This window comes from Puma concolor, chromosome D1 (assembly GCF_028749965.1).
Source record: "Puma concolor isolate L17-30 chromosome D1, mPumCon1.1.hap2, whole genome shotgun sequence".
NCBI lineage: Eukaryota > Metazoa > Chordata > Mammalia > Carnivora > Felidae > Puma > Puma concolor.
The window spans coordinates 51,891,187-51,915,117 of NC_141676.1; the positions used below are offsets into that span (position 1 = coordinate 51,891,187).

The following is a 23,931-nucleotide window of genomic DNA, read 5'->3' on the forward strand; positions in this document are numbered from 1 at the left end:
TGTTACAAACATGGAACAGATTGTGTCAAATCAGAAAGATCATCAAGGCTCTCCTCCTCTCTCACATGCATAAGGAAATAAAAAAATGTAACTCTGGTCTCTTGTTTTTGAGAGTTTGAAGGTCTTGTCTCAGTTATGTTAATACAAAACATCAATCACCAGTAATTCAATCAAAAGCTGAGCCCACGACGACGGTGGCTCTAAGCTAACCCCTACATATGGGCCAGTGAAACAGAGGAGACACATTAACTTGCATTTGGGTTCTGGTGGGGAACTGACCCAACTCTCTCTCTCTATAGTGCCCCTACAAGGAGGCCCTTGACTGAAAATTTCCAAGCAAATTATAATTTTTAATATTTGTTACAGATCTGTAATCATCAAGGCAGTATGGTACTGGCACAAAAACAGATACTTTTATCAATGGAACAGAACAGAGAATCCAGAAATGGACCCACAAATGTATGGCCAGCTAATTTTTGACAAAGCAGGAAAGAATATCCAATGGAAAAAAAAGGCAGTCTCTTCAGCCATTGGTACCGGGAAAACTGGACAGCAACATGCAGAAGAATGAACCTGAACCACTTTCTTACACCATACACAAAAATAAACTCAAAATGGATGAAAGACCTAAACATAAGATAGGAAGCCATCAAAATCCTAGAGGAGAAAACAGGCAATAACCTCTTTGACTTCAGCTGCAGCAACTTATTACTTGACGTGTCTCTGGAGGCAAGGTAAACAAAAGCAAAAACGAACTATTGGGACCTCATCAAGATAAAAAGTTTCTGCACAGCAAAGGAAACCATCAGCAAAACTAAAAGGCAACCAACAGAATGGGAGAAGATATTTGCAAATGCCGTATCAGATAAAGGGTTAGTATCCAAAATCTATAAAGAACTTATCAAACTCCACACCCAAAAAACAAATAATCCAGTGAAGAAATGGGCAAAAGACATGAATAGACACTTTTCCAAAGAAGACGTCTAGATAGCTAACAGACACATGAAAACATGCTTAACACCACTCATCATCAGGGAAATACAAATCAAAACCACAATGAGATACTACCTCATACCAGTCAGAATGGCTAACATTAACAACTCAGGCAACAATAGATTTGGTGAGGATGCGGAGAAACTCTTTTGCACTGCTGGTGGGAACGTAAACTGGTGCAGCCACTCTGGAAAACAGCATGGAGGTTCCTCAAAAAATTAAAAATAGAACTACCCTATGACCCAGTAATAGCACTACTAGGTATTTATCCAAAGGATTCAAAAAAGTTGACTCACAGGGGCACCCGCACCCCAATGTTTATAGAAGCACTATTAACAATAGCCAAAATATGGAAAGAACCCAAATATCCACTGACTGACGAATGGATAAATAAGATGTGGTATGTATATACAATGGAGTATTACTTGGTGATCAAAAAGAATGAAATCTTGCCATATGCAACAACGTGGATGGAACTAGAGTGCATTACGCTAAGCAAAATAAGTCAGAGAAAGACAAATATTATATGATTTCACTTATATGTAGGATTTAAGAAACAGATGAACACAGGGGAAGGGAAGCAAAATTAAGATAAAAACAAAGGGAGACAAACCATAAGAGACTCTTAAGCACAAAGAAAATGAGGGTTGCTGGAGGGGTGCTGGGTGGGGGATGGGCTAAATGGGCAATGGCATTAAGGAGGGCACTTGTAATGAGCACTGGATGTTACATGTAAGTGATGAATCACTAAATTCTACTCCTAAAATCATTATTACAATATATGTTAACCAGCTTGGATATAAATTTTATTAATTCCATTTTTTTTTAACGTTTATTTATTTATTTTTTTTGAGACAGAGAGAGACAGAGCATGAACAGGGGAGGGGCAGAGAGAGAGGGAGACACAGAATCTGAAACAGGCTCCAGGCTCTGAGCCGTCAGCACAGAGCCCGACGCGGGGCTCGAACTCACGGGCCGTGAGATCATGACCTGAGCCGAAGTCAGACGCTTAACTGACCGAGCCACCCAGGCGCCCCTGGATATAAATTTTAAAAAGCAAGCAAATTATAAACTTGTTCTCATTGTTTTTGTTCTCATTGATTGCAGTCTGTGGCTCTGACCAGCTGTGACTGGGTACAGGTCCATTAGGTGGTCCTTGATGCAGCTCACTCAGAAGGAATCCACGTGTCAAGAATAAGCATCTCCTGGTGTGAGACACAGTCAGGGTAGGACTTTATCTGATGCATGATGCCAGTTTTCTCTAGGAGCTGAGGCTCAGTGGAATAAGCTCTTTTGTGCTTCTGGCAGCACAGGATTAGAAAATTGCCACTCAAGAGGCATTGCTCAAGAGAAAGTGGCCCTTCCTCAGTTAGAAGGGTCTGCTGCCCTGGAGGATGAACCCTCCAGGACCTCAGAACAGCTATGTGAACGTTCTTTTGTGAAAATGCCTGCTATGTGGTCTCTAGGCTGCCCGAGAATTTTGTAACTTTTTATTTGAATGCGAGATTCTTTTTTTTTTTTTTTTTTTTTACTGTATTTATTTTAAGAGCGAGAAGGCATGTGCACAAGCTCCCTGTCTGAGCGGGGGAGGGGCAGAGAGAGAGGGAGAAGACAATATCCCAATCTCTGCGCTGAAAGCATGGAGCCCCACACGGGGCTTCATCTCACTAACCAAAAACCTGACCTGAGCCAAAAATCAAGATTTGGATGCTTAACCAACTGAGCCACCCAAGCACCCCTATTTTTCTGACAGGCATGAGAAATTGAGAAACGGCAGAAGAGTTGTTTCTAAAGGGATATGGTTGCAGAAATTGTTCATTGCAAGAGAAGGTCTTTGGATGAACAAGATAGGCTTCATGGACCTATTACAAATCAAGCTAAATCATTAGATTAACTTAATTTGTTCTGTAACTTGAAACTTAAAAGATGGTTTTGGGACTCATTCCTGAATTTACCACAGTGAGAAATAAAAATGCAAACATAGATTTAAGATCACATATGGCTTTGTATTTCTTTAACAAAAAAGTCTTTATTATTTACTAATTTTTTTAAGTTAATTTATTTATTTTGAGATAGCACAAACAGGGGTGGGACAGAGAGGATAGACAGAATCCGAAGCAGGCTCCACGCTGTCAGTACAGAGCCCAGATATGGCGCTCGAACCCATGGACCATGAGTACATTACCTGAGCTGAAATCAAGAGTCGGACACTTAAGCAAATGAGCCACCCAGGCGCCCCTAACCAAAAAAAAAAAAAAATATCTTAAAGAACTTTCTAAATCTCTCACATTTCCCCTGTAGGTTAAATATTATTTATATTAATATTTAAAAGCATATAAATATAAATATCAGTACATAATTAAAATGAGTTGCATAAATGACCAACATATTTATAAACTGGAATCTTACAAATCTTGGAATCAGACAATATTGCAGATATTATGCTTTTTGAATCAACTTTTGAGGTGTACTGTGTTACAATATTCTTAGCAGTGGTTATACTATCTTTAATGTTGACTTAAATATAGTTTCCAAATTTACTGATTTTGGAAACTTAGATTAATAGAATATTTTAGAAATTAGTTATTTATCTAAAAATTTCTAAAAATGCTGAACTTCAAAACAAGAACATAAATTACTTTCTTACCAATTTGTTACAGTTTATTCTTCATATTATTCAAATTAAGATGGCAAAATCAATTATTGTCTTATATTCCTATTTATGTTTGAACTTAGGGCTTAAATCTTTAAATTACGTTTCATTTAAAACCCTGTTTGGGGGGTGCCCAGGTAGCTCATTCAGTTAAACATCCAACTCTCCATTTTGGCCAGGTCATGATCTCATGGTTCATGACTTTAAGCCCTGCATCAGGCTCTGTGCTGATGGTGCAGAGCCTGCTTGTGATTCTCTCTCCGCCCCTTCAGCATGCTCTCTCTCAAAAATAAACTTAAAAAAAAAAAAAGCACTTGTTTGGTATGATTATGAGGCTATGGATATATATCAGGGTTTATGAAAGTTAATGACTAAAACAGACGTTTTTGTAATAGAGAAAACAGGACTAATAGTTCAGTTTCCAACTCAAGTCTCTGCCTGCTGGGTCATCTGTGCAGGTGGCAAAAATTCTGATTTCAAAGTATATACACTCTCACTTTTCCAAAGTCTTTTCATATTTATGAGGACCCATTACACTTTTGAACTCTTTATGGTTGTCAACAATTATAATACACTAGAACGATTCTAAACTCCCGGAAAAGCAAAAATTTTCCACTGGTCCATATGCTATCTACATCTTATAAACTATTTTATTCTAGTTAATAATACAGTCAAGGCTGTGGTTGTTATTCCCAGGCACCTTCCTTTTATCTGTTTTGTTTTAAAGTTCTTTGTTGTTTTTTTGTTTTGTTTTGTTTTGTTTTTTTAATTTGAGAGAGAGAGAGAACAAGCAGGGGAGGGACAGAGAGCGGGAGACAGAATCCCAATCCCGAAGTGGGGCTCATACTCACAAACTTGACCTGAGCTGAAGTCAAGAGTCACACGCTTAACTGACTGAGCCACCTGGGTGCCCCATCTTCCTCTTATCTTGATCAACTAATCAGTTTGTTCTTGCAACTGTTTTAGATGGTACCCTTCTGGAATATTCTCTAATTCAAAATCTTTGAAGATGTAGGGAGTGTTTTACGTTAATACTGTTTTGGTACTCTTCATGTGGCTGTTTGGTGGAATCAACTGCTCCCTCACCTTGCTATTAACCCCCAATTGCACAGCACAGGCAAAATAAGAAAGGATTCTGGGCACAATGAGGCATTATTAGTTTGCCCAAGGTTTTTGTTTTTCCCCTTATTTGCTCAACATACTTTAAGAACTACCCTATCATCAGGCCCACAATGTGGAAAAAATTATCAGGACAAGGAGAGTAGATACTTCTCCCCCTTCTGGAGGGGAACCTTTAGTACACAGTAGAGTGAAATCTTCACATGAAATTAGTGATTGTATGTACCTTTCCACCAGTACGCTCACATATAAGGGCTGACAGGAGTCTCTCAGGAATTTAAAGTTTTCTTTTTTCTTTTATTTTTCTTTTTTTTTTTTTAATTTTTTTTTTTTTCTTTTCAACGTTTTTATTTATTTTTGGGACAGAGAGAGACAGAGCATGAACGGGGGAGGGGCGGAGAGAGAGGGAGACACAGAATCGGAAACAGGCTCCAGGCTCTGAGCCGTCAGCCCAGAGCCTGACGCGGGGCTCGAACTCACGGACCGCGAGATCGTGACCTGGCTGAAGTCGGACGCTTAACCGACTGTGCCACCCAGGCGCCCCTAAAGTTTTCTTAAATACTTTATATTTGCCAAGTTCCTACACTAATTGGGGATCTTCTGTGAGGCAGCCTGGCAGAGGTCTACTGATTTATCAATGCTTTCACTGCTCACATCAACTAGAATCAGTGGGAATAGTAAAACAGCAAAATGCAATTTGACAATGTTAAGCTCAGCATGAACTATGCTTAAACCAGACTACCGTAGCCAGTCAACTGTCCACAGCTGTTAGGACATGAGGTCTAAAGTAAACGTAAAATTGAAACTTTCTCCAGAGCGTTAATACGAAGTCTATAAGACTATCGATTACTTCCAGGAGTTACCCACTATGGGAGAGCATCCAATCCTACGTAAGGCAGTGCTCAATTATTACAAAGCTCTGGTGACTTCTGCCACCAAAACATTTTATTTACTGATATAAGGAGCCCCACTAGTTGACACAGACAGATGGTTTCCTATTTAAAAGCCTAGTAACTGGGTCTACCTTAAGGCTTATCAGTGGAAAACATTGTTCAAATCTCAGCTGATGAAAAAGATCTTACCCCAGTCCTGCTGCTCTGTCAAGGGCCAAGGCATTTTTGTCTTGGACCCATGGCTCCCACTGTAAGAAAACATCTTTCCTTCCATTAACAGCTTTTTGCTACTAACATGTTTCACTTGTAGACAGAAGAACCAATGACCTACTTCTCACTTGGGTTCCATACTAGAAGCTGCAGGTTACTGAAAATTCCTCACCATGTCCTAAAACTACTTCACAGATGGTAATACTAATAACCCCCAACCTGGCCTGCCGACAATTGAACTCAACCCATGTTCAAGAAGCATCCAACAACTTTCTGGATATGCTACAAGTAAATTTCATCCTACAAAAACTGGGGAGACTTAAGAATTCCCAATGTTAATATAGTTCACCTGCCTATGGTCAAAAAGAAGGTCTTGTTCCACATTTTACTTGTGATTTCTACATATAGATTATAATTTGCTTCTAACAAATACAGGCCTATCCTGGCCTTTCATGCATCAAGGTTCTGCCTTATTTCCCCACCCCACCCCACCCCTCAAATGAGTCCAGGGATAAAAACTTCTAAGGTAAAATTTATTGCAATGATTTTTTATTTTGCTCTGGTTTGGTTTTATTTTGTCAAAAACTGAATTAAAAACCCTTCACTGGAAAATAGTATCTCCCTTGAAACCAGTCACACAAATGTGGGGACCTAGTAGGATTGCCAACCCTCTCACTTTCAGAGAAAATCAGACCCAGCACTAGGATCCACAGTGTGTGAGAATGAACAAACACCTTGACAGTTGACAGTCACTGTGCTCTTCTTCCTCAGCTTTCTGTACTGGTCACCGAGTTGCAATTATAAGGGGAGGGTGATTTGTTATCAAAACTTAAGTAAAACTGAGCCTGTTTAACACTGGCCCCAGTTAGCATTAGTACATTCTTTTCTGTAAGCGTTCAAAGATACAATAAATACACATATGGCTGCACTTAAATATAAATAATTTTAAATTCTGGGTCTGTTTTTTTTTTTTTTTAATTTAGGAAATGTTGACATGGAACCATACAATGAGGGGTCTTTAGTGGGGGGGATGGAAGCAATTAAAAGTCCTGTCAGGAGAAAATCACCCTGAATCTGGGGATTCCTGCCATTCTATATCATGAAAATAGATTTAAGCTGGCCCTATGAATAGTAAATCCAAGCTGTAAAGTCTGTTTGGACAGACAAAAGTCTCAGTTATAACAAAAAAAAAACCTCACAACTTACCTCAGATTCTGTAGTTTACACTCTGGGTTTTTCAAGGCTTCACACAAGGACTTTACTCCATTGTCCCCTACATCACTCCCTTTCAGGTCGAGATGCATCAGATTCTGGTTGTGAGTCAAGGAACTAGCAATATCCCGACAACCATCAGGGAAAGAAAGAAATCTCATCCTTCAGAATAAAAATAGGCAGGGGGGAATTACAAAATTATTCGTATCCTGGTTATAGCACTCACTTTCTTTTCAAAACCAACTCTTAGATAACTAAATATTCCTGCCGTTTCTTATTTTACTGTGGATTTCTCAGATTTCACGATTTCTCAGAAATCTGAGTTTCAGAATGTTGCTTAGAAAAATAATTGGGTTACTACTTAGATAGCCATTACATCCTGACAACTGATATCCTCAACTTTTTTTTGACCTTGAAGGAAAAGAAGGTAATAACATCAGGAAAAGCAGAAGAGGAGGTTTTGAACTCTTAATCCTAGGAATGACTACCAAAAATAATGGGGAATATTCCAAATACTTCATTACAGCATTAATTCACATTTAATCCTTTAAATAACCCCAGGTGAGTTCATAATTAATATCAACTGTTTGATGTGCAACATTAACAAAACATATCACTGCAAAAGACGCTGTCATCTTGTGGACTTTAAGTGTACAGAGACAGCCCAAAGCTAAATATGGGAGGAAGTTAAATATGCCCCTTTTTCTTCCTAGCTATTATCTGCTATTCAGTCACTGTTAGCTATATCTGATTCTTCTGTAAGTGTCTCTGGTAGTCCCAAATGCCTAATATGCTTACACTGCTCACTAACTGTTCAAAACATCCCTGTGTAACATCACCTCTCCTCCCTTTCATTAACCACCTAACCTTTACCCTCACCCCCCTTCTAGCCAAGCACAGGAAAATAAAACTTTCACCTGTTTACAGCATTAACCATCATCATCCAGTAAAAGTGCCTAATGCACTCACTAAATATAAATTGGAAGTACAATTTCATGTGTTAAGGAAAAAGGACTTGAGGAAGTAAGACCACATTGAGGTGAGAAAGACTAAGAGCTACTTTCATGGTGTCACCCCCTAAGAGACCCTTGCACTGTAAAAGAGGGGGAGCCACTTAACCCCAGAGAAGGCAGTAGCAATTTCAGGGCTTTAGATTGGTGACTTTCAGTAAAAGGAAAATGTAGGGGAGATGCCTGGGGGTGAATGAAAAGGATTTCCAGGAACCCCTTAATCATGACATCTATGCAGTTGACTACCTCATCTATGGTGCAAAACCAGACCAAATCTGGTACTTTAAATCTAAGGTCAGATCTCACTGAAAACATGGAGATTCCAAGGGAAATATTTAGGGAGAAGCCTGTCCCCCTCCCCTAAAAAAAGAACATCAATCTCCAGTGCTAATCGTTTGTTCAGTATTCAATACATATTACTGAGCACCAATTAGGCCTTGAGCACATGGATGGGCATTGAATACAGTACTAAATAGCATCAGTTCCAGCTCTTAGTAGAACCAGTAGACAAAAGGGGGAAAGCCATGTAAACCAGCAAATGTAAAAAAATGATAGGGTCTGTAGAATCAAAGTAGGATATAATAAAGTAGCAAATGTTGGCCAGGATGAGGAGCAGCCGGAACTTTCATATATTGTCAGTAGGACTACAAAATGGCACAACCACTCTAAAGGGCTGGCTGGCAATTTATTAACAGGTTAAACATCCATCTGTAAACTGGCAGTTCCATTCCTAAATATTAGCCCAAGAGATGAGAACATAGATCACACACATACAAAATTCGTGCAAGAATAGTCATAGCAGCCTTATTCATTATAGCCCAAAACTGGAAACAACACAGGAGTCTATTCAAAAGAGAATGAATGAGCTGCAGTAGGTCAAACAATGGAATACTCACATCAGCAATAAGAAGAAACAGGCTACTAAAACATACAACTACATAGGTAAATTTTTAAAACATTTTGTTGAGCAGAAGAATACAGACACAACACGTACATACTACATGAAGCAATCAAAACTATTTACAAGAACAGACAAAGCTAATCTATAATTATAAATTTAGAAAGTGGTTGCCTTTGAGACTGGGATAGGGTAAGAAAACTAATAGAAGGGGGTAGAAGGAAACTTCCAGAGGTGATGGAATTATTCTCTAGCTTGTTTTGGGTATTGGTTACATAGGTATATGCAATCATCAAGCTTACTAGACACTTACTATCTGTGCCTTTTATTAAATGTAAATTATTCTTCAAGAGAAAGAAATTAAAAAGAAAAGTAGTGTACTCCAGAACCTATCTTTGAAAATGCTATTGAGCTGCCTAGAATGCCTTAGCTCTGTGTCCTTCCTCACGTACAAAATTCCTTATTGGGCCTCAAAAAACACATGTCAATAGCTGCTACACTCCCAGAACAAGTTAGTTATGCTTCCACATCCCCAGAGGTTTCCACTGGTGGTGTTCTTAAAGTAGTTTACACTGTGGATTTTAAATATTTGTTTACTATTGGATCCCCTAATAAGTAGTAGCCAATGGGACAAAGAAAGAAGGTGGAATAACTCCATTAGACTTTCTGATGCCAAACTTACAATAGCTTTTGTAGTTTACAGCCTGGATGCCTCAGTTCCTGATAAAAAGTCTTCATGGCTAATTCATTGAGGTTGCTATGACACAGGTCCAATTCTCTCAAGTGTTCATTTGTATGAAGCACTGAACAGAGATCTTGCCAGCAATGAGTAATATGACCACCATCCCTTCGCCTAGATAATTGAGAAAAAGAAAAGATGGATTTATCTGTTTCAACCAGGGCACCTGTCAGAAGATGGTGTTGGGTGAAAGGAAGTATACCCCGGAAATGGTGAGTACATCAGTGCAGGTCTGTTGTGGGCGCAGTCCACCCGAAAATCTTCCTCTTGGCACCCCAAAGGCTTTGTTTGCCTAGTAACTCTCTCACCCCCTCAACATATTTCTTCAACACACAAAACTACACTAGAGACTTCACTTTGGAGGAAGAGACTTAGGAAGGACAATCCGGAGGTCTTCAAATACCCAAAGAGCCAGTATCAAGAAGAAAAATGAGACTACAAAGAGTAAGAATAGGAGTAATAGGGAGACATCTGGGGACAGGGTGGAGACTAAGAAGCCCGGGTTTTGAGCTCCAGTTCTCCCGTTGACTAGCTACATCACTTTAGGTAAGTCACATCAGTTCTAGGAGCTCTGAGCTCTCTTCATGTACGAAATGGAAATTCTATCTCCCTTCACAGGACTGTGGGGATTTAATAGTCAAATTTAGTACATACACAAAGGCACTCTGTAAATTTGTAACTGTTGTATAATTTAACTAATAGGCATACTATTGACAAACTCATTATAAACAAAGGTTAGTAAGGAATAAAGCAGAGGACATCCTTATGATTATAAGCAAAAGCTCTACAACAAAACAGTCCTGAGTCCCAACTCTGACTTTCACTAAACTGGCTGATCTGGCAACATCACTAGCCTAGGCGAGCCTCAGTTTCTTCATCTTAAACAATGAAGATAATAGTATCTATTTCTTAGGATTACTCTGAAGATTCAGTAAGAATCTATACAAAATACTTAACAAATGTTTCCCATTGTAAATGCTAACAATCGGTAGCTGTTTTATTTATATTAAAATACATAAAAGTCTAGCATGTTGCCTTATACAAATAGCTGCTATAGGAGAGGGAAAAAAAGCATCTTTTTCCCTGTGGCCTCCTAGGTTCTCGCTGGGGCCCTCTAAATTGGATGGGCAAAAGACAGATTAACAAGAGAAAAGCATACAAATTGTATTAGCATGTGCATTGTGGACCTACATGGGAGGAATTCAGTGATGAGTAACTCAGAGATGTAGGCATTATTTGGGTTTATATAGCTAATTTAGTGGGGGAAAGGCAGAGGGAGAAAAGGCACTTGTGGAAAAACAAAGGACTTGTTGGAAAGATAAATGGACCCTTAAGAGAACAGAGAAGAGACAGGATAGTTTGTGACAACATCCACCTGGGTGTGGTGCCAACTTGCCTCCAAGAAGAAATTAGAGAAATTGCTTGCAGGGAGGGGATTCATGACAGTCGAGTTCTTTTTAGAGTCTCTGCTTGTAGGCAGGTAAGGAGTTTCAGGAACTCAAATGCTTTCAGCTCAGAATACTTCTAATGGAAAAGTGGCATATTTTAGGGTGGCATATCCTGATCTCCTTCACTACCCAATAAATATTGGTTTCCCCATACCTTACTTAAAAATGGGATTGAATAACATTGCAGAGTGCTGGCCTCTGTTATCACCTGAGGTCTTAAATTTGAGAAAACTAGGTAATACATCATTCATTCAAACATTTAAGTGCCTACTATGTGGAAATGCTGTGGAAGGGGTGTGTGGGTGGCTTAGTAGGTTAAGTGTATGACACTTGATTTCAGATCAGTTCATAATCTCACAGTTTGTGAGTCTGGGCCCCGATTCAGGTTCTGCGCTGACAGTGCAGAGCCTGCTTGGGATTCTCTCTCTCCTTCGCTCTTTCTGCCCCTCCCCCACTCATGTGCATGCTCTGTGTCCAAAAAAAAAATATATATATATATATATATATATATATTTAAAAAAAAAGAAATGTTATGGGATATAATGGTGAACAAGACAGATAGCAATGCTATTAAATTTACAACATTGTTTTGTTGTGGAAGACACTGACCCACCTATAATGTGCCTCTTAGAACACTGGGTTTCTCAGACTCTTATTTTAGCAACAAGGCCAACTCTAGTATTATATAACACTAGAACACAGATGAAGGGAAGGTAGCCTGAGGACTAGCAATATAATGGCCAGAATGTCTTCTTAATGTTTACTCTTGGGCATAAAATACATTCTAATGCCCTGGGTTCAATCACATCTTTAAACAGAACCACTAAGTCAGAATTGAGAAGACAGACTGAATGAGATTACTTACAACACCCCGAGAACAGTAAAGGTCATGGCATCCGAGCCTAGAATTTTCTCTCTCACAGCTAAGGAGAAATGAAATGTATGTCCTTACAAGGGAGATGGTTCTGTGATTGTACCTAATGGCAACAAGGCAGTGTGGGTTAAGCTGGAAAACCAAGGACTCACAATCCTATGTAGGACCTCAGTCAAATTAATACCTTTTGATACCTCAGGGTTTTTACTAGTAGGCTTTTACTAGGATTGTTGAGAGCCTAAATGAGCTGGGACTTAGAAGACTGTCAGCATATGGTCAAGCAGATGCTAGCTATTATCTGATGTGTGTTGAACCGACAATTGTGCACTTACTATCCAGGCAAACTTCTCTGAATCAAAGTTTTGTAATCTGAAATATGCTTTTGACCAGCATTGAACTGGGTAAGAGATTAAATTTCCCATGCACTAGATAACTATATACCACATACTTTGCCCTCAAGTTTAGTTAAATCTGGAGCTAATCCCATAGTTGAATTCTTCCCCCAGGCATAGATGGAGTCAGAAAAGGCAATTCAAGGAAGAGAAGAGGATAAAATAATAGGCATAAAACTCTAAAGACTCATTATTTCAAAATACTCATTCAGCCCCTACTATTTCTTACCCACATCAGACTCTCTCCAGTTAGGTATTAAAGGGCTGAGACCTTTCATGAACTACAAAGCAAAGACTGACCTATGTCTAGGCTACAGGGAAGGTGAGCTAGGTCAGCAGCTTATAGAGGAACAGATAGATGCCCTATATAAACGAGCTTCAGCAAGAAATTCCCATTCCCTGTTCTTCTGGAGGGCATTCTTTTTAAAAGTTAAACGTGTACCATACTGGATGCAACTCTGTGCTAGGATGTGACCTGAAGATTATTTCTAGTTAAGGGTGTTGACAGGTGATAGCTCTCAGCTAAGCCCCTTTCTTGGCATTGCCCTCAGGCCAAGAGAGCCACTTCAGGCATATTTTTGTCCTTTCCTCACCAGTAGCCACGACTGGTCAATAAGGGGTTTCAGTGCTTCCCCTCCTTGCCTCAAGGTAGAACAAGCCTGAAGGGTTATCCTGGCTCTGGGACCTCAGCTCAACAATTCCTCCCCTCCTACCAATGAAATCTATTTCCCTCACTCCCTGACAGGGCACTCCCATGCTTACCAAATTTCAGCTAGGGGGTTTGAGTTTAACATCTTCTCAAATACCATGGTTATCGACAGTTTCATGGTCCGTAAACATTGGCAGTGCTTAAGGCAGAATGAAGATACAAGCAAATGGATTTTCCCACAAATATTAATGACAACCTTTTGGAAATAGCTCATTGCCTGGCTTATATAAGCTTCATCTTGAGTCTCATACAGATAGAAAAACAACTCCAGAAATTCCACCTGCGCTGGAAAATCTTCACTGTTCCCCATCATCTCCAGCCACTGAAGTATCTTCCATTTTATCTCTAGTGACATTTTACAGTTAAAAGTTTTCTCCAATTGTTTTACTCGATCTTCATTCAAAAGGCCAAACAAAAAGCATTTCATCTGTGTCAGATGGGGGTCTTTATAACTGTTGCTTTCAAGCAACAGCTTCAAGTCTTCAAAAGACTGAAAGGAACTGTTCTTGGTTCCCCAGCTGTCTTGCAACAGATAGAACACAGCTGCAAGAAACTCCTGAACGTGCAGGTGGGTGAACATGTAGCAATTTTCATACTCCATGTCCTTTTGAAGAATATTGAGGTCCAGGAAAATTGACACATCCGATTTAGATAAGCCATGCTTTCTGAGATTCTCCCTGTAAAATACAGATGTCATGGTCCACACTCCTTTGGCAGCCAAGTGGCACAGGCTGCTCAGTTGGGTTTGGCTGGGTAGACTAGGACTGTTTCCATCTACTGGTGGGAACAAGCTAGAGATATAGCAGATAAACAGAGCTGTTGTTGTTTTGCAGGTTAACGTGATGTCACCACCCTTCTCCATTTGCTGCTCCAGACAGGTACAAAGAAGCCAGCACACTAGGGGGACTTTACACATGCTAAAAACCATCTCATTGCTTCTTAGTGAATTGAATACTTGCAAAGCTCTCTTCTGGTCTTCAAAACATTGGTAAATATACTCCTCTCTTGCACCCTTAGACATACCTAGCAGCTCTACAGAATGCGGATTCTTCAACAGAGGCTTCAGTTTCTTACAAGCTGTGAGTCTTGTTGTCACCAATAAGGATGACTCAGGGAGCATCACTTTCCTCAGCAGACTACTGAGAAGGAAGGACGCTGGGTGTACCTGGGTCCAATCCTCACACAGCACAGATTCAGGTTCCTCAAAGGCGAAGTTCAGCTCATCAAAACTATCAATAATAAAAAGGAGACTGCTGGGCTGGGACATGATCCTTTCAATGGGGCCTTCTGTGCTGGGCCAGTCCTTTGATATCATTTGAACAAAACTTCGTTCTCTCAACTGGTTGATTTCTCTTGCATTGAGATAAAAAACATAGCTAAACCTCTGCTGGTAGAGATTTCCCTGGGCCCAATCTACCACTGCTTTTCTCACCAAGGTTGTTTTCCCAACTCCAGCAGGCCCCTGGAGCACCACTGTCTGTGGCTGCTCACCGGTTTTCACATCCATGTCAAACAGATGTTCCAACAGTTCTTGATCTTTCTGAGCAACTCCAGGATGAAAATCTTCAGGTTCTCCAAATAAACACTTCTTATCCCACGTGATACAATATTTTTCTGTTACTTGGGCTCTGTATTCTGTTCCATCACCTAAGTTAGTGAGAATGGAGCAGGAAAAAAAAAAAACACAGAAACACATGATCAAAGCGAATTCTGTCAATTGCAGCGTCAAGAACACTGGACTTGAAGTCAAGAACAAGCAATAATGTGCACTCAAATCAAAGTGCAGCTGGTTTAGGTAAGAATATAAGTAAAACTAAAACATGTTGCTATAGATTTAAAACATGCATAAGAAACTGACAAAACAAGAATGAATTTATGGTGGAAAGTAAAAATTAGATTTGCTCTAAAAATGTGTTCTCTTTGGGGCATCTGGCTGCCTCAGTCAGTAGAGCTTCCAGCTCTTGATCCTGGGGTTGTGAATTCAAGCCCCAAATTGGGCATGGAGCCTACTTAAAACAAAAAGAAATATGTTCTCTTTGTACTCTTCCTCTATAGAGGAAAAAAAAGATGCCTTATGTGGAGAGCACAGTCATCATCCAGATGAAAAAAGAACACAGGTCAATTAACAGTGATAGCCAGGGAAGACCTGAAGACATATCTGAATCTATAGATCGAAATAATCTGCCATTTAGTAAACTATGAAGAATAATGAACATTGAAACATAGCCTGAAGAATATTTAAAGAAAAGAAAAATATTCCCTTTTCTAGATGTGTCTCCTTAGGTAAGGGAAACAAAAGCAAACCATTGGTTTGCTGCACAGCAAAATAAAAATCTTCTGCACAGCAAAGGAAACAATCAACAAAACGAAAAGACAACCTACTGAATGAGAAGATATTTGCAAATGATGTATCTGATAAAGGGTTAGTACTCAAAATATGTAAACAACTTCTACAACCCGGGGTGCTTGGCTGGCTCAGTTGGTAGAACATGCGACTCTTGGTCTTGGGGTTGTAAGCTCAAGCCCCATGTTGGGTGCAGAGACTCCTTTTTAAAAATTTTTTAAGTTTATTTATTAATTTTGAGAGAGAGAGAGTGTGTGTGCACAAGCAGGGGATAGGCAGAGAGAAGGTGAGACAGAATCCTAAGCAGGCTCCACACTATCAGCACAGAGCCTGACATGATGCTTAAACTCACAAACCGTGAGATCATGACCTAAGCCAAGATCAAGAGTTAGATGCTTAACCGACTGAGCCATCCAGGCACCCCAATAAATATTTTTTTAAAGAACTTCTACAACTCAATGCCAAAAAACCCAAATAATCCAATTAAAAATGGGCAAAAGACATGAATAGACATTTCTCTAAAGAAAACACCCAGACGGCCAACAGACACAAGATTTTCATCATCACTCATCATCAGGGAAATACAAATCAAAACCATAATGAGATATCACCTCACACCTGTCAGAATGGCTAAAATCAACAACAATAGAAACAACAAGTGTTGGAGAAGATGTGGAGAAAAAGGAACCCTTGTGCACTGTTAGTGGGAATGCAAACTGGTACAGCCATTATGGAAAACAGTATGGAGATTCCTCACCAAGTTAAAAATAGAACTACTATACAATCCAGTAATCCCACTACTGGGTATTTACTCAAAGAATACGAAAACACCAATTCAAAAAGATATATGCACCCCTATGTTTATTGCAGTATTACTTAAAAGAGCTAAGAAATGGAAGCAGCCTAAGTGTTTACTGATAGATGAATGGATAAATAAAAAGTGGTATATACATATGATGGAATATTACTCAGCCATAAAAAAGAATGAAATCTTGCCATCTGCAACAACATGGATGGAGCTAGAGAGTATAATGCTAAGCAGAATAAGTCAGAGAAAGACAAACATCACATGATCTCACTCATGTGAAATTTAAGAAACAAAATAAATGGACAAAAGGAAAAAAAAAAACAAAGAGACAAACCAAAAACTAGATTCTCAACTACAGAGAACCGATGGTTACCAGAGGAGAGGTGGGTGGGGGGGATGGGTGAAATAAGTGATGGGGATTAAGAGTACACTTATCATGATGAGCACTTGAGTAATGTACAGAATTGTTGAATTACTATATTGCATGCCTGAAACTACTATAACACTGTGCATTAACTATACTGGAATTAAAATTAAAAATATATTCCCAAGTATCCAAGCAAAGTGAAAACATAGTTTCACCCTTACCTAGTTAAGTCCAATTCCTTCTTTAGATCTTAAATGTCACTGTTCAGAGAAGCTGTCTCTAAACCCCAATGCTAGAATAGTTCTCTTTCATTTTTCTCAAAACATGCTATATTTTCATTCACAGTACATCTCACAAGCTACAATTATTTTTAAATGTAAATAATTCTTTTCTTTATTCTACCAGGGCATTCAGTACAAACATCTAACACAATTCATGTCCCACGAGATTATGCTTAGATCTCCTCCAGAAGAAGGTAGGTATTGCAAGGCAGATACACTCTACTAAATATTATACCATAAAAAGAGTAACACTTAAAAGAAAATTGGGATTATGAGGATGATTGGTTCTTAATTTTTAATGTTTATTTATTTTTGAGAGACAAAGTGTGAGTGGGGGATGGGCAGAGAGAGAGGGGGACAGAGGATCCAAAGAGGGCTCTGTGCTGATAGCAGCGAGCCCAATGTGGGGCTCAAACCCACAAACCACGAGATCATGACCTGAGCCAAAGCTGGACACTGAACTGACTGAGCCATCCAGGTGCACCTATAAGGATGACTTACTTTCTTCATGGTACTTTTATCTATCTTCCAAATTTTCTAACAGTTAATTTCTATGAGAAGGAATCCTAATTTCCTAAATTTATGGCCAGTAATAAATACCATAAGAATAAACTTCCTTACACTGAATCAGAAATTAAGCTCAAAGCAAAAAGTTATCTTCAAGATCACTTAACACAGGAAGCATTTTTTATTTATTAGTGCTTGGAAAAAAGCAGGTATCAATTACTTCTTGAGTGAAGTAATGTGGCTCAGGAGCACCTGGGTGGCTCAGTTGGTTAAACGTCCAATTCTTGGTTTCGACTCAGGTCATGATCTCATGGTTCGTGGGCTTGCACCCCACATTGGGCAGCATCGAGACTGCTTGGGATTCTCCCTCTGCCTCTCTCTGCAGTCCCCCTGCTTGCTCTCTCTCAAATAAACATTAAAAAAAAAAAGAATAATAACATGGCCCATCAGAAAGCAGCATAGCTGGGTTAAGAATGACTTCTTACTTGATCAAGTTTCTTTCTACTGTAAGTCCATTTACACAAACTAGAATTCAACTACATGGAATTTAAAGCTAAGCAGGGGGGATGGAAATGGTATTGAACGAAGACTAAGAAGACCTGGTTCTAGAAACTACATGCTATATGGACTAGCTGGTCACCACTCTTGGAACTCAATTACAGCATCATTTCTAAAGGAAGGAAGTAGATATGATAAGCCAAATAGTCCCTGCCAAACTCAGGGACTCTCTAACTTGTAAATGAGACGCGAATATACCTTTCTTCATCAGACTGTGAACTTCTGACTGGGCGTTTCCAAATACTATGCTCACTGAGGCCCTGAATTAACACGGCCCAGATTTTGACCTCACCCAGAGAGCCAGTTTTGTTGACTCTTTTTGAATAATCATCAACAGGTAGTATATTAGAAGTTAAGAAGAGGTGAACAACTGTCTCCTGGGGCATAACCCCCCATCACATTTCAAACACTCAACCTCCTCCCAAATCTGACAACAAAACAAAAACCAAACATCTGCTCACCCTGCACTGCCTCCTGCTCATCTTGTTCCTCTTGTGTCCTGGCATCCCCTGGTCCCAGGCAATGGGCTGTCCCTGCAACAGGTTCCAACAGGATTGTGAGATTCACCAAAAACAAGGAGAGCTTTACTGACAGCCATAACAGGGGCCAGAATGGCCCTCAGTGGTCCAATTCTAGGACATCTGGGCTTAAGAAAAGCAGAGCCAACAGAGCCTCAGACTCCACCAGCTTAGCTGGGGGAGAAGTGATGTGTCAGCACCACTGTAGCAGGGACCTCTTGCGAGGCCCTCCATCCTGTAGTTAGGGCAAGTGGTCTAGCCTAAGCCTGGTCTACACTGACCTCGCCGGGATATGGTGAGGTTCCTAGAAAATAATGAATACACACTTTGTAGCTGTAAAGCCTTGTAAAGCATACGAGTAAGGAAGTTTTGACGTCTATAATAGTTCATACTTAGGAATGACCAGAAATATTGGCTTGGCTTATGCCCCTTAACAAAATTTTGCCCATTCCTCCTATGTTAGCAAAGATTTTAAATCATATTCGAAATTACTTAAAATTTAGTGCAACCTAGCACTATCTGCAGCAGTTCAGGCACAGGAACACCAGATGGGACAATTATTATCACTCAGTTCCTTTAATCATCATAATTGGTACAAGATGGATGAATTACCCCCAATTAAGGAGCCAGGCTGAGTAACAATACTCAAAATGCTCCTGCCTCTTCAGTGTTTCTCAAATTACCCAACAATGGTTCAATCCCCAAGTCCCTTTCGTAGAATCATCCCAATGGGCCTCAGGAAGCACATCCTTCTCCCACCCCCAGATAGGTCCCCAGCATCACTCACAGTTGATCTCTGCTCTTGCTCTCTCACACAGATCCTTCAGGTTCATCTTGCCAAAGATTTTGAGAGCCACATCCCAGGCTTGTTCCCCCGGATAATATTTGTTCATCAAATTAGCCAAGTCCTCTCGCTTGGCCTTCTTCACCTCAGCCCAGGGTATCTGGCAGCACCCGGATTCCATGGTCTCATTCTTTAGAAGTAACTTGAATTTATTCAATTCCTCTTTGTTTAGCTCCTCCAAATACAAGAGCAGCCCAAAATCAGGAAAGAAGGAAGACGATGACCCATCTGTCATCTTGTCCACGGATCAATACTCAGGCTTCAGTGGAGGAAACAAAAGAATGTGAATAAACAGGACTGATGGAAAAGATTAGAAAAACAAAATCCCTATAAAAATACAAATTCAACAAATGTGTTGAAGCCCAGTGTATTAGGCTCAGTACTGACCTAGTGCCTCCTGGAACACATTTGCTGTCATAAAAACATGCCTTTAACACAGACAACTGTATGTTTCTTCCACCTTCCCAGAGTTACTCCCAGTCCTACCACTTATGGGCTGTTAGGAAATAGGGGCACCTGGGTGGCTCAGTCGGTTAAGCGTCTGATTTCAGCTCAGGTCATGATCTCTCACTCAGTTCAGGAGTTCGAGCCCCATGTCGGGCTCTGTGCTGACAGCTCAGAGCCTGGAGCCCGCTTCCGATTCTGTGTCTCCCTCCCCCTCTGCCCCTCCCCTGCTTATGTGCTCTGTCTCTCAAAAATTAATAAATGTTAAAAAAAATAAATAAATAAAGGCAATTCATCTCTCTGAGCCTCAGTTTACTCTCCTGCAAAGTGAGAAGATCAGAATCACCCTCAGAGAACCATGGTATGGTATGGAGGTAGAGTTCATATATCACCTGGCACAGAACAGGCTCCTACTAAGTACTGGCAACTCTCCTCATCCCTTCTCTCCCCCACCAACACCCAACATAGATCTCAGCTCCTGAAACACTGTTATTGCACCCCAGCAATGTATCATTATTCCTGAAGCTCATACAGTTGAGATATGCCACCACCTCCCTCTTCTGGTCATATTATCACTGGTCACACATCCATACACAGCCAATGAGGGTCTGTTCACACCCACTCCCCAACACCACACATACTCTGGGTGTGTTCCAAGTTAAAGCCCACCCAAAACAGTGCTCTCTCATTTCCCATACCTCAACTCCCATGACCATATTCCACTCTGGCATTTATCAGCAAAGACTACTCACACTTAAACCGCAGGCTCCTATAACCCAGTCTCTCCTAATACCTTCCAGGTAACTGAGCAATTTCATGCTCTCACTCCCACTAGGACAGCTCTTCAAAAACTATCAAATCCTCCTCTTCTGAGCCCGGTTTTCCTCTTATTTATCAGCCACTTAAGAGCCTTATTCAGTTTTTTATTCAGCACAGGCACCTGCAGGTAATCGCTTAACCCAGGTCTCCAAGTGCCTTATCTCCTTTTCAGCAGTTGGCTAGAGAGTCAGAACTAGTAAGTGGTACAGACAGAATTGCCTAGAAATTCAGAAAACCTAGATCTTTCCCGTCTTCCATAATACCTACCCCTATTCTTGCTAATGGGCCTGGAAAAGAAGGATGGGGGAAAATGGAGAAGGGGATTTTACTTCTTAAGCAAAAATTGAATTACCTCAAAATTACATAGTAAATCAGGACTTTATCCTACAGTAATGAGGGAGCCATCAGCTGTTTTAGGGTCTCGCCTTGCGTGTGTGTGTGTGTGTGTGTGTGTGTGTGTGTGTGTGTCTGCACTGCAGAGAATATTCTAGTTTACAGATTATCATGGTACCAAAACAGTTTCCAACAATAATTTATTTTAAAGAAGCAAAAAAAAAAAAAAAAAAAAAAAGAGTAAATTTGAGGAAACTTCAAAGGATAAATGAGATTTCTCCAAGACAGAAAAGCTATGGTAGGGGAGGGGAAATGAGGCACAGAACACACGCTAGGGTCCTGCCTAGAAATTTCCAGATTTCACTGTGCCTGGGCCAATCTTTTTCTTTTTGTAACAAAGGGGCTCTTTCTCCTTTTGTAGAGCTCTTGGCTCCACCGGTGATCTGAACCTCATCAGCTTCTAATTGTTAAAGGACTTAATTCATTAGTGATCTCCTGTCTTAACGTCTCCCTGACCTCTCAGCCCTTCTCACTAACATTTAAACATGCCCAAGTCTAGCCTTACACAAATGTTCCCTTTACTCCACATCCCCTTCATCTTCACGCTCAAGCTTCTTCAGAGTCTTCTATACTTTACCTATAATTCCTCCTCAATCCACTGCGATCTCACTTTTGCCACCAGAATTCCACTGAGATAACTCCTACCAATTACCATCTTGCTACAAAACCCAACAGGTATTTTCGGATTCAACTTTCATGTCTAGAAGAAAAATGACAGTACCTACCTCTGCAAAGATTAGAAGTTACTGTGTGCACCTAACTTACAGGGTACCATACATATAATAAAAACCTTCTTGGTATTCTCTTTCCCCTTAACTTTCACAACCTGATACTTTTTTTTCCTCTTGCCTTTCCAGGTGTCTCTGTGAGCCAAGATCTAGATGGTTCTGAATCCTATTGGATTTATACTCCTACAAGATATGTGCAATTCTGACAGAAAGTACCATACACTTTGGCCTCCTTCCCAAAGGTTTTATGCTGTTCTTGACGGAATTGTTCTTTTTCCTTGTTTTGTGGTCTTCCTTTGTTTGGAAAACAGATGCTGTCTGGTGTTGCTCCTCTTGTGTGAAGGCATTCATAAATTCCAACATGTTCTGAACTAAAATGGGAATCCATGGTCTAAGAGGATTTCAATTTGCAAATTTATTGATATAAATTTTTGCTCTTTATAATTAAAGCCTGTTGTTCAAAATATTCATTCCTCAAATGTTAACAATGACATTTATTGAGGATCTATAACGTATAGGTTATGAAAATTTTCTTTACTCTTAAAAATAGTCCTGAAGGTTTGGCTTTTATCCACATTTTGTAGAATCAAGGATTCAGAAATTAAGAAACTTGCCCAGGTTAAAGAGTTGACAAGTAGCCAATCAAACTACAAAGGTCATTCTCCTTCTACTAGGTAGCCCTTCCTTTTAATTTCACTCTATTTTTCTAGGCATGGGGGATTCAGGGTTAAATGTCTCTGTGTGGCCATATTCTGTGGTACTGGATCCTGTGAACACTGGGCTACAGGAAGAGGAACCTCTATGCAGTGGCAATCTTCTGAGCTCTTATAGGACTCTAGAACACAAAGGAAGGATGGATTCTTTTCTAGAAAGGGTAGAGATGAGAAGGTCTGGGGGAAGTGACACTTCATCTAGAAAACAGGATATTCCCACCCTTTTCATATACTCTGGCCTGATTTTCTTTCTTGGTTGCCCTTATGGAATCGCCATAAGGAATGGAGTTTCTCAATCTCACCACTACTAACATTGCTGGCTAGATAATTCTTCACTGAGTGACACTTAGGTGCACTATATAATGTTTAGCAGCACTGCAGGACTCTAGATGTTATTAGAACCTTCAATCTCCCATAGTTGTGACAAAGTGTCTTCAGACATTGCCAAAGGTCCTCAGGGCAGCAAACTGCCCCCAGCTGAAACCATTTCCAAAGCCTTACCCTCTACTGCTGAGTATGTAACTCAATCAGTCCTTCTCTAGGATGCTACCATAATAAACAAATCAAAGAAGCAGAGTAGATAACTCAGGAAAAGACAATCTCAAAAGATTTTAATGTATAATAGAAGGAATACTGTAATTGAAAAGGGAAGCATTCCAGTGCAGATTATTAGGACAACTGATAAACCATTCAGAAAAGATTAATTAGCATCTTCACAGAATTAATCTAGAGTAAATCAGTAAGCCATTAATACTTCAGACCAGAGGAGGAAAAATAGCAGAGAATATTCATTATAGCTTAGGAGAAGGGGGACTTACCAGCTTGGGCACAATAAGGGAAATGATTGAGAACCAGCATGAATATTAGGAGATATAGTTAACTATGTTGAAGTTAAAACCTCTTGTCCATAAGAATTCAAATACAAATGGCAAATGAAAAAACAAACAAAAAAGAGAGTGAGAATGCAAGCGGGAGAGGGGCAGAGAGAGAGGGAAAGAGAGAATCTCAAGCAGGCTTCACGCCAAGTGCAGAGCCAGACACGGGGCTCAGTCTCAGGATTGTGAGATCATGACCTGAGCCAAAATCGAGTCCCGTGCTTAATCAATTGAACCACCCAGGCACCCCAACAGCAAAAACTTTATAGGAAATTCAGCAAATAGAGTTGGAGTGTAAATCAGTAAAACCACTTCAGAACTGTTGACATGAACTATTAAAATTGTAGCTATGCACCCAGACTCAGATCTTGGTTCTAATACTGTTCTCCAATAAATGGAATCAGGGCTCCTTGAAGAAACTGCAGGTTCTAGGGTTGGGGCTGGGAATATATAAAAGAAGCCTAGAGCTCACAGTGCCAGAAAGGAAAAAAGGATGGAGTAGATCAAAAGGACATAGAAGCCAACTGGAAAGAGCTCCCACTGGCCAAAATAACATACTATATTATTATAACCCAAAGTAGA

At 40.0% G+C, this 23,931-nt stretch overlaps 1 protein-coding gene across 1 annotated transcript in view; it reads right to left on the minus strand.

Moving 5' to 3' along the window:
• The window catches only part of NLRP14 (NLR family pyrin domain containing 14), a 40,467-nt gene extending 20,837 nt beyond the window's left edge, over positions 1-19,630 (minus strand). The window contains exons 1-5 of the mRNA XM_086678081.1: positions 19,321-19,630; positions 18,477-18,548; positions 13,204-14,797; positions 9,671-9,841; positions 7,075-7,242 (exon numbers count right to left, since the gene is read on the minus strand). Of these exons, the coding sequence (XP_086534207.1) occupies positions 7,075-7,242; positions 9,671-9,841; positions 13,204-14,797; positions 18,477-18,548; positions 19,321-19,612 (2,297 nt within the window). The 5' untranslated portion in view covers positions 19,613-19,630. The remainder of the gene's footprint in view (positions 1-7,074; positions 7,243-9,670; positions 9,842-13,203; positions 14,798-18,476; positions 18,549-19,320) is intronic.
• Positions 19,631-23,931: the final 4,301 nt, after the last annotated feature.